Here is a 10665-nt window from a genome sequence, read left to right as displayed (position 1 = left end):
AGAACAATTGATGAGTAAAGGTAAAAAATAGGTTAAAGAGAGAAATGTTTGGGTAAAGTGAAAGTATGATTGAGGAGATTGTTAAAATAGGGATATTCTAGTTTTCTCAAACACAAATTGGAGGTTCGTGGTTATATTATAGTGACTATAACATTACCAAGTTGTCCTTACTATAATATTCTAGGCTAAAGAGAGAAATGCGTCGGGGTGTTACAGTAACACTTACTATAAACGGACGATCCAAATCAAAGTCAACATTTCTTATTTAACCTATAACATTACCAAGTTATCCTTATGCCCATTTGATATTTACACCAAATGTCATTAAATGGTCCACCTACCAATCCACAATTATATGACCTACCTATTTTCCCTCTCTTTACCCTTACTTTTCCCCTCTATTCTTAAATTCGCTCAAATTCCCCATGTTACCTTTTTTGTGGGTTGAAGGGAGTACTAGTTATCAAAAAAACCCTAAGTACTATAACGTTAAATAGTTTCGTATCAGGAAATATAGTAAATCACCCCCATAAATTTGATAATATGTGCGACTAAACCCCTTAACTTATAAATATAGCAAATATGCCCCATAAGTTTCTCTTAATGTGCAACTAACCACATATCTCACTTTTAAGAATAAAATGTACTAAAGTAATTATTTTTTTATTATTGAAAATCAAAATTATTGATCAAATATTAATCCTAAAATTCCTAATTATTAGAAAGCATGTTCATATATTTTTTTATTTTTTTTGATGAAAAAATATTCATATTATGAGAATTTTTAGTAAAATTACATGACCAAATTGTTGTTTATATTAAATTTGGTTGACATTTCTCGCTAAATATGTAAATATTGTATTTAATTTCTAGTTGATATATTTAAAATGGTTTTTATCATAGAAATTAATAAGTTTTAGTTAATAAAAAGGTAAAAAACTTGATTTGTACTTAATTGCACATTTTTTAGAACTTATGGGGATAATTTGTTACAAAAGAAACTTAAGGGGTTAATTTGCACATATTACATGAGTTATGGAGGTAATTTACACTACTACAAATTTAGGCAACTACAACGCCCCTTTAACAACGATTATTCACGAAAATCACAATAGACGTTGTAGAATGTATGGCGCGAATTTTACTAAAATCAATTACAACGGGTATGGTTATAAAAACCGTTGTTATTATTTTTAACAACGGGTCACACATGCGGAACCGTTGTTAATAATTTGGCGCAAAATTGGCGCAAAGTTAGTGAAAAGTAATCACAACGGTTACTTTTGAAACCCGTTGTTAAAACATATTTGACAACGGGTGTTTTTTACAACCGTTGTTAAAACATATTTCACAACGGTTGTTGTTTAATAACCGTTGTCAATACCTTCCATACTATAAACCACACAAACAAGTCTGCATTGCGAGCCCACAAAACACAACCCTTAATACACAAACACAAACACAGCAGACAAACAAACACAAAACACATACACACTCTCTTTCTCTATTTCTCTCTTTCTCATCGTCGCTTTATCTTCTCGCCGTCACTGTGATTTCATCGTCTATTACGTTCGGTATTTATCAGGTAAATCTCGCCGTCCTTTCGTTAGTTTCATCGTCATTATTTTCTTTTACTATTTATTTCTTTTGCATATATGTGTTTTTATCGACCATTATGTTATTTGTTTAAGTATTGTTCGCATAATTAGTTACTAAAACAATGAAGAAGCAAGATGAAGAAGTAAGATAAACATAATTAATATATATATATATATATATATATATTTATAAATACATAAATTAAAAAAAAATTACATATGTAAAAATGCAATTCTTATATTTTCATGGAGGATCTTATTGTGCTCTATCGTATCCATCCTCTCCTCCTTGGCTATTTGGAGGTTCCGTTCAGCAGTTGCTATATCGTCATATAGCGCAATCGTCGCCGCTCCGTCAAGCCATCTTCTTTGGCGTGCTTCGGTGCGGATCGAGCATCCGCAAGGTAGCTCCTGAAACTTTCCTCAATATGGAGGAACCAGGCGGATGAGGTTGTTGTTGTTCTCGATCATGGTAAGAGTCTTTAGGATGAAATCATTCATTTTGTTAGAGTTTTTTGAGTTTGATTTGAAAGATTAAGTAGAGTTTGTTTTAATGATTAGAGTTTGGAGATGAATATATGAGATAATGGAAATGTTAGTTGAGATATGCAATGTATTTATACTAAGCAATGTGTGGGTTGAGTTAATTGCTTTTTAATTAATATATATGTTAGGAAGTTGTGCCATAATCATCATCATATCTCTCAATAATGCTGCTTCAAATCCTATTACTAACCCTTCTCATTCCATATTATCCGTTCATATGTACAGTGATGTCAGTAATAATGCATGCATCGGAATTCTAACAGGCCGTAATTATGCATTCATCTAGTAATATTTAATTTAATTTTTTTTTATTTTTTAAGAACAAACAACAACGGTTATTTTATAACAACCCGTTGTCTTTAGTTATAACAACGGTTTTGTATATTAAAACCCGTTGTTATAACTTTCCCCCCAAAATTGTGTCACACTTTCCACAACGGGTTTTTATACATAAAACCGTGGTTAATAGTTTTAACAACGATTTCCTTAAGTAAACCAACCGTTGTTAAAACCTTCTACAACGGACGCTTTAACAACGTCCGCTTTTTTATATAACAACGGTTTTTGACCGTTGTTATAGCCTGTATCTGTAGTAGTGTTACTCAGTTAATGTATTATACAACTGGTTGTATATACAACATATTTAATGTAGTTGAGCTATATTATAAAGTTGCCGAGCTCTATTAACAAAATTATCGAGCTATGGTACAAAGTTATTGAGCTTAATAGAATAATTATTAAGCTCAATACCTTAGTAAAATAGCTCAATAACTTATAAAATAGCTCAACAACTTTGTGTAAGAGCTCAACAACTTTGAGGCGGTTGTACAATGCTATTATACAACTGGTTGTAGGATACTATTTGTGTAATTTACTACATCCCCGGTTTCATATCCAATCCAACTTACTAAATGCTAAATAAACTAGTATCAATTCCGCATGCACGATATTTGTAGATCTTTTAATTTATAATGTACTATTTATAGATTTAAAATTGACATATTATTAATTTTTCATATTTTAATATGAGGAAAAAAATTAAAATGAAAGACTAATAAAAAAAAATTTGAGTAAAGTCATGAAATGTGTCTTTTAATGAAATTTTTTACCATCAAACAAATGATCAATTTACAAACTTTCTCAAATAATTTTAAAGATTTATTTTTGTCACAAAATTAATAATATCAGTTCATACTTTTTATATACGAATTAATAGGTGGTAAGTTTTTTTATAGAAACTAATAATATCAATTTATCGGTTTTTCGTATAAGAATTTTAGATTTATACCAGTTTTGTTTTATTTTAATTAAAATACGGAGTATAATTTAGTTAAAAAAAATTATAATGATTAAAGATTAATCTTAATTAAAAGCTAATAATAATTTAATAAAATTATAAATCTTGTTTTGTTTTAGAGGAAAATTATTGAGAATTTTTATTTTTTGAGTAGTAAGGGGATTCTTCAAATTTATACTTTGTGTTAGTTAGGTATAGTATTGTAGACAACCGACATGAAAGGAATTTAAGCGAAAGATGAAAGAGTTGGCTTCTTTGATAGAACCGCGGCTGTTCTCCGCAACTCGTCCTTGTCGTCGTCCTCAAAAACCCTTGACCTTGTTTGGCTCTCATCAATCAAAATCACCCAACTCATCAATGTCAAACTCTAAACATTCAAATTCAATGAAACAACAAGTAAATACCGAAAATGAGCCATCAATGTGGGATTACCCGATTCCATTATCCCCACCATTACCCGCAATTTCAAAGGATATTGAGCTCAGTAGAGCCATGTCTGCATCTTCAAACTCCAGTCTTTTTCTTCTTTCTAAGGATGATGTCATCTTTGAAGATCAATGGTTGTTTGTTGTTAACAAACCGAGTGGTGTTTACTGTGAGACTCTCTTGTCTTCTGCACCTGCCCTTATTCAACAACAACAACAACAACAACAACCCTTTGGTTAGTTTTTTCATTATTTGTGTTTCAACAGTATCAAAGTTTCAATTTTTTTTCTTGTATTACTTTCTTTGTTTCACAGTTGTGACGAAATCAAGTGTGTCATACCAATAACCAATGTCCCGAGTATTACTCCGTCCCGGTCAATTGTTGTCCTTTCGTTTTGGCACAACGACCAAGGAATGAAGAAAAGGCCAATAACTAAATGACAAGTGGAACAAATTGAATGAGAATGATCAAATTGCTCATCAAGTTCATTCTTAAAATAGAAAGGACAACAAATGACTGTGACACCCCAAAATGGAAAAGGACAACAAATGACCGGGACAGAGGGAGTAGATGTTAGACATGTCACATGAGTACGCGACTTGTTTGTTGTTGAAGTATCTTTGTGGCTTGTTTGATATAGAGTATGTTGGAATAAGTTACAGGTAATGATACATCTTACAGTCACTAGTTTTATTTAGATAGTCCTGTTTATAGCAAACAAATGTATCATGACCATCATCTTTAATATCAAGTGTAGCTGCCCAAGTGCTAAGCGACTAATTGGATGAGTTAGGGAAAATGACCAGTTGCTTATTGAAATCCATCCATTACCAATACACTTCATTTAGGTGACTGGAGAATGCTACTTCTAGCTATCTTTAATTGATATTGTGCATATGAAATTTTGTAAACATGAAAAGGGTTAGCTTGATACTAATGGCTGAATAATTCGACCTATGAACCCAACAAGAGAAATATTCAAACATTCTAAGAGACCGGTCTCCATAGAAGTACTGGTGGTGCTATGGCCTCGTCCTTGTAACTCATAGGTTTTGAGCAAGTACTGTCATTTTCTCCGTCATTTAAGCAACAAATCAGTTACCAGTAGAATGAATTAATGCTTGCTAAGTGTATGGATTGATAAACCAAATTTCTGAGTCAACAACAATATTAACCGAAAGGCTCCCACAAATGGCAGGGCAAATGGAACTTCCGTAGCCTTGCCTCTTAAACACAAAGAGGTTTTTTCCAGTTTAGCGTCAAGAATTGCATCTTATGACTCCTACTTTACAAATCACAATAAAAAGATGTGCGTTCAGTTCAGTGAGAGTCAAAGTTTGTAAATCACAGTTCAGTGACAGTCAAAGTTTGTAAATCTTGTGAAACTACAAGGTTTATAGAGTGTATACTTCTGCACAATAAAAAGATGTGCGTTCAGTTTAGTGAGCTGAGTTAATTTTACGAGTCAAAGTTTGTAAATCTTGTGAAACTGCAAGGTTTATAGAGTGTATACTTCTGCACAATAAAAAGATGTGCGTTCAATTCAGTGAGCTGAGCTAATTTTCCGAGTCAAAGTTTGTAAATCTTGTGAAACTGCAAGGTTTATAGAGTGTATACTTCTGCACAATAAAAAGATTTGCGTTCAGTTCAGTGAGCTGAGCTGAGCTAATTTTCTGAGTCAAAGTTTGTAAATCTTGTGAAACTGCAAGGTTTATTTGACTGTAATTGGCCTGCAATATTGTATCTCTTAGTTACTGTCATTTCTGTTAGTATAGTCTTTTTTTTTTTTTTTTTGTTAGGTCTAGTATAGTCAAGAACCCTATAGAAGCCTACAAGAGTGCAACATATCAGCTTATGTGCTGTGTTCTGTTCTTTTAGATTCAACGGAACCTCTGGAGTTCCACCTTGCTAACAGATTGGATCGTGATACAAGTGGGGTGATGGTCATAACCAAACTACACAAAGCAGCTGGCAAGCTTGTCAAGGCATTTACTGATCACAAAGTCCAGAAAACTTATATAGCTCTTTGTGTAGGGATTGCTCCAAAATGGTCTAAAGTCAGGTTAAAATCTGGGCATGGTAGATCTAAATATGGAGCTTGGCGAGTATATTCTTCATCAGATGTGGGTCGAACCCTCCCCGGGGGATCTTCTGTCAGAGACATGGAAACTCTATTTGAGGTAATATCGATAAATGGGGAAATTCCTTTAGAAATGACATGTGAAGGTAAAAATAATGAAGAAAATGTTGTTATAGTTGAAGAAAAATCTTCGATAGAGGTTAAGCATAGAGATGAGATTGTGGTGCGAGCTTTTCCAAGGAGTGGTAGGACTCATCAAATCCGGTTGCATTGTCAGTACCTTGGAATGCCTATAAAAGGAGATGTCAAGTATGAGGGTGTGAATGAGTGGAAAGGGGAGCCTTGTGGTGGCCATACACTTCATGCAGAGAGTTTGTCGTTTGAACATCCTATTACTGGTGTTCCGCTAAAATTTCAAGCACCATTGCCTTTATGGGCTGCTCAAGCAGTCTCATTCTCTTTTCATTCAAATTTGGTCTGAGACTTGATTCTACAATTGGTCGTTACAGGCTTACAGCCTAATATGTTTGGTCTCTGCAACATAAATGTGACTGATAGTGCCTCAACATGTGGTCTCCTTTAATATCGAAACCTGATGACTCGATCACGATGCTGTGCCGTGGCAAAGATTTAAAATTCCATGGAAAAGATTGCATACATACTGCTGGGTACCGAATGTTGTAAACTGGGCACCGAATGTTGAGGGGGGCTGTAGATTATTATGACCAATATATACAGAGAAACATAAGGCGAATGTAGTTGTTTCTTTGTGCCTACTTTTGGTGTAGCTCCATATTTGAATTCACCCTTTTAATATCATAAGGAGTTATGTATTCATATTATATACTACCTCCCATCCAGACCAAAGATAACATGGATCCACTTTTTATAAGGAAAAAAGTGGGTCCATATTACCTTTGGTCTGGATGGGAGGGAGTATAGTTTATCAGAGTTAGTCGAACGCAAGAGGTGCAAAACTTTTGCATACATCCTTTTCCAGGTGATTGACACGAGAGTTGTGAAGTGCCAACTTTGTATTAAGCAAATTCATCTCTCTAGAAAAATTCTCTGCCTTCTCTCTAGAAAACCCAAAAACTAAACAAAAACCCTAACTTTACTTGACCCGCCGCCTCCTCCGTCCACCCTGTCACCCTTCTTCTTCTACCCATTCGCCGGAGATGGGTCCATCCTTAGGCCCATCTCCGACGATGATCTCATCTTCGGCGATATTTTTTCATATCCAATTTTGACCACATTTTGTTGTCTTTTGTTCTGCCTCCTTTCAATCACTTGCTGTCTTTGGTGTTTCCGTCTACCTTCAAACTGATTGATTTGCTTCAGTCACCCCTTGACAGCCTGCATGCAACTCGGGGGTGTGTTCCCCCACCCCTACCCCTCGCCCCTTCCCCCACCCCTGGTATGGCTTTTCTTTCAGTTTGTCCTTTGATGGGTATAACCCATCCTTTTCAAGTCATGGTGTTATATGTGGTGCTGTTCGTTGGACCGATATGGTATTCCCCACCCCCTCGCCCCCTTTTAATATCATAGAGAGTTATGTATTCATATTATATACTACCTCCCATCCAGACCAAAGATAACATGGATCCACTTTTTATAAGGAAAATAGTGGGTCCATATTACCTTTGGTCTGAATGGGAGGGAGTATAGCTTATCAGAGTCAGTCGAACGCAAAAGGTGCAAAACTTTTGCATACATCCTTTTCCAGGTGATTGACATAAGAGCTATGAAGTGCCAACTTTGTATTAAGCAAATTCATCTCTCCAGAAAAATTCTCTGCCTTCTCTCTAGAAAACCCAAAAACTAAACAAAAACCCTAACTTTACTTGAGCCGCCGCCTCCTCCGTCCACCCACTGTCACCCTTCTTCTTCTACCCATTCGCTGGAGTTGGGCCCATCTCCGGCGAGCGATCTCATCTTCGGCAATATTTTTTCATATCCAATTTTGACCACATTTTGTTGTCTTTTGTTCTACCTCCCTCCAATCACTTGCTGTCTTTGGTGTTTCCGTCTACCTTCAGACTGATCGATTTGCTTCAGTCACCCCTTGACAGCCTCCATGCAACTCGGGGGTGTGTTCCCCCACCCCCTAGTATGGCTTTCTTTCAGTCCTTTGATGGGTATAACCCATCCTTTTCAAGTCATGGTGTTATATGTGGTGTTGTTCGTTGGACCGATATGGTATTCCCCTCCCCCTCGCCCCCTCTTAATATCATAAGGAGTTATGTATTCATATTATATACTACCTCTCATCCAGACAAAAGATAACATGGATCCACTTTTTATAAGGAAAAAAGTGGGTCCATATTACCTTTGGTCTGGATGGGAGGGAGTATAGTTTATCAGAGTCAGTCGAACGCAAAACGTGCAAAACTTTTGCATACATCCTTTTCCAGGTGATTGACATGAGAGCTGTGAAGTGCCGACTTTGTATTAAGCAAATTCATCTCTCTAGAAAAATTCTCTGCCTTCTCTCTAGAAAACCCAAAAACTAAACAAAAACCCTAACTTTACTTGAGCCGCCGCCTCCTCCGTCCACCCACTGTCACCCATCTTCTTCTACCCATTCGCTGGAGATGGGTCCATCCTTAAGCCCATCTCTAGCGAGCGATCTCATCTTCGGCGATATTTTTTCATATCCAATTTTGACCACATTTTGTTGTCTTTTGTTCTACCTCCCTCCAATCACTTGCTGTCTTTGGTGTTTCCGTCTACCTTCAGACTGATCGATTTGCTTCAGTCACCCCTTGACAGCCTGCATGCAACTCGGGGGTGTGTTCCCCCACCCCCCGCCCCTTCCCCCACCCCCTGGTATGGCTTTTCTTTCAGTTTGTCCTTTGATGGGTATAACCCATCCTTTTCAAGTCATGGTGTTATATGTGGTGTTGTTCGTTGGACCGATATGGTATTCCCCTCCCCCTCGCCCTCTCTTAATATCATAAGGAGTTATGTATTCATATTATATACTACCTCTCATCCAGACAAAAGATAACATGGATCCACTTTTTATAAGGAAAAAAGTGGGTCCATATTACCTTTGGTCTGGATGGGAGGGAGTATAGTTTATCAGAGTCAGTCGAACGCAAAAGGTGCAAAACTTTTGCATACATCCTTTTCCAGGTGATTGACATGAGAGCTGTGAAGTGCCGACTTTGTATTAAGCAAATTCATCTCTCTAGAAAAATTCTCTGCCTTCTCTCTAGAAAACCCAAAAACCTAACAAAAACCCTAACTTTACTTGAGCCGCCGCCTCCTCCGTCCACCCACTGTCACCCTTCTTCTTCTACCCATTCGCTGGAGATGGGTCCATCCTTAAGCCCATCTCCGGCGAGCGATCTCATATTCGGCGATATTTTTTCATATCCAATTTTGACCACATTTTGTTGTCTTTTGTTCTACCTCCCTCCAATCACTTGCTGTCTTTGGTGTTTCCGTCTACCTTCAGAGTGATCGATTTGCTTCAGTCACCCCTTGACAGCCTGCATGCAACTCGGGGGTGTGTTCCCCCACCCCTCGCCCCTTCCCCCACCCCCTGGTACGGCTTTTCTTTCAGTTTGTACTTTGATGGGTATAACCCATCCTTTTCAAGTCATGGTGTTTTATGTGGTGTTGTTCGTTGGACCGATATGGTATTCCCCTCCCCCTCTCCCTCGCGAGTCGCGCCCCTATCAGGTTCTTGGGGTGGGTATAAACCATCTTTTTCGAGTTGTGGTGTTTCATATGGTGTTGTGTTTTTGGTTGATATGGTGTTCCCCTTCCCCTTGCCCCTTCCCCCACTTATCGGGTCAATTTATGGTGTTGTATGGTGTTTTCATGTGTCTTGGTGTCTTAGCCGGGGTTGTTTGTGATGTTGGGTTTTCGTTTGGGTTTTGGAGGTGGCCTTTTGATGGTCTTGAATGGTTTGGTGGGTGGACTGTTGTCTTTGGTTGAAACGGGTCAGAGTTGGGATGGTTTTAGGGGGTGTTTGGTTGGGAGGTTTGGAATGGAATGGAATGGATTCTAGTCATTCTAGTGTTTGGTTGGGGTGTTTTGAAATGAAGTTAGAATTCTGATGGATTCTCATTCCACCCCAACCCCTTGGAATCCCATACCCACCTCCTCCCATGGATTCAAACTCCATTCCTTCATGTTTATTTTTCTAATGAACCAAACATGTTTTGGAAGGTATGGAATTGGAACCCCATACTCCTATGGTTTCTCATTACAATCCATTCCATTCTTAAGTAGTGAACCAAACGACCCCTTATTTTCTGTTAGATGTAGGTTTGGGTAGGTCTGAGTTAGGTTGATAGTTGTGTTTGGTCTGGTTGGATACGGTGGTCTGCAACAGTTCATCCATGCTGCTTAAATCTTGTATTTTGCTCTATTTGTTCCATATAATAATATCTTATAGAAATAATGACGGGATGAGTTTATGCCTGGTCTATGTATTGTTGGTTGCATCCTAAGATGGCTCCCTATGGTGTTTATGGCCAGGCGCCTCCTTTCACGATTATTTTGTATCAAGCACACTCTTTGTTAGTCAGGGGGCACAGAACATTAATGGCTGAAAGAATAACGCATACATGTATAACATAACATTACATGCACCCATTGATCACCAAAATTCATTCCCATTTTATCATTGAGAATGTTATTTCCTTTATCTTTCTTATTTTCTCATTTAAGGTTTTCCTTGTAAAAAGATTACATCGGCAGA

At 37.3% G+C, this 10665-nt stretch overlaps 1 protein-coding gene across 1 annotated transcript; it reads left to right on the top strand.

Moving 5' to 3' along the window:
• The first annotated feature begins 3628 nt into the window (after positions 1–3628).
• LOC141642840 (RNA pseudouridine synthase 1) lies at positions 3629–6787 on the top strand. The gene is made up of 2 exons (XM_074451785.1): positions 3629–4102; positions 5747–6787. Exons 1-2 carry the CDS (start codon positions 3679–3681, stop codon positions 6427–6429), a joined length of 1107 nt encoding a protein of 368 aa, XP_074307886.1. The 5' UTR covers positions 3629–3678; the 3' UTR covers positions 6430–6787.
• Positions 6788–10665: the final 3878 nt, after the last annotated feature.

The sequence above is a fragment of the Silene latifolia genome, chromosome 2 (genome assembly GCF_048544455.1).
Source record: "Silene latifolia isolate original U9 population chromosome 2, ASM4854445v1, whole genome shotgun sequence".
In the NCBI taxonomy this organism is placed as follows: Eukaryota; Viridiplantae; Streptophyta; class Magnoliopsida; order Caryophyllales; family Caryophyllaceae; genus Silene; species Silene latifolia.
Note: the sequence above shows the minus strand (reverse complement) of the source record. Positions and strands in the feature narration are given on the sequence as shown.

What these genes read in the sequence shown, in the direction of transcription:
- LOC141642840 (XM_074451785.1), top strand. Translation starts at nt 3,679, where the DNA reads ATGAAAGAGTTGGCTTCTTTGATAGAACCGCGGCTGTTCTCCGCAACT. An exon ending in ACAACAACAACAACCCTTTG is followed by an intron (nt 4,103 to 5,746) that starts GTTAGTTTTTTC and finishes CTGTTCTTTTAG; the next exon opens with ATTCAACGGAACCTCTGGAG.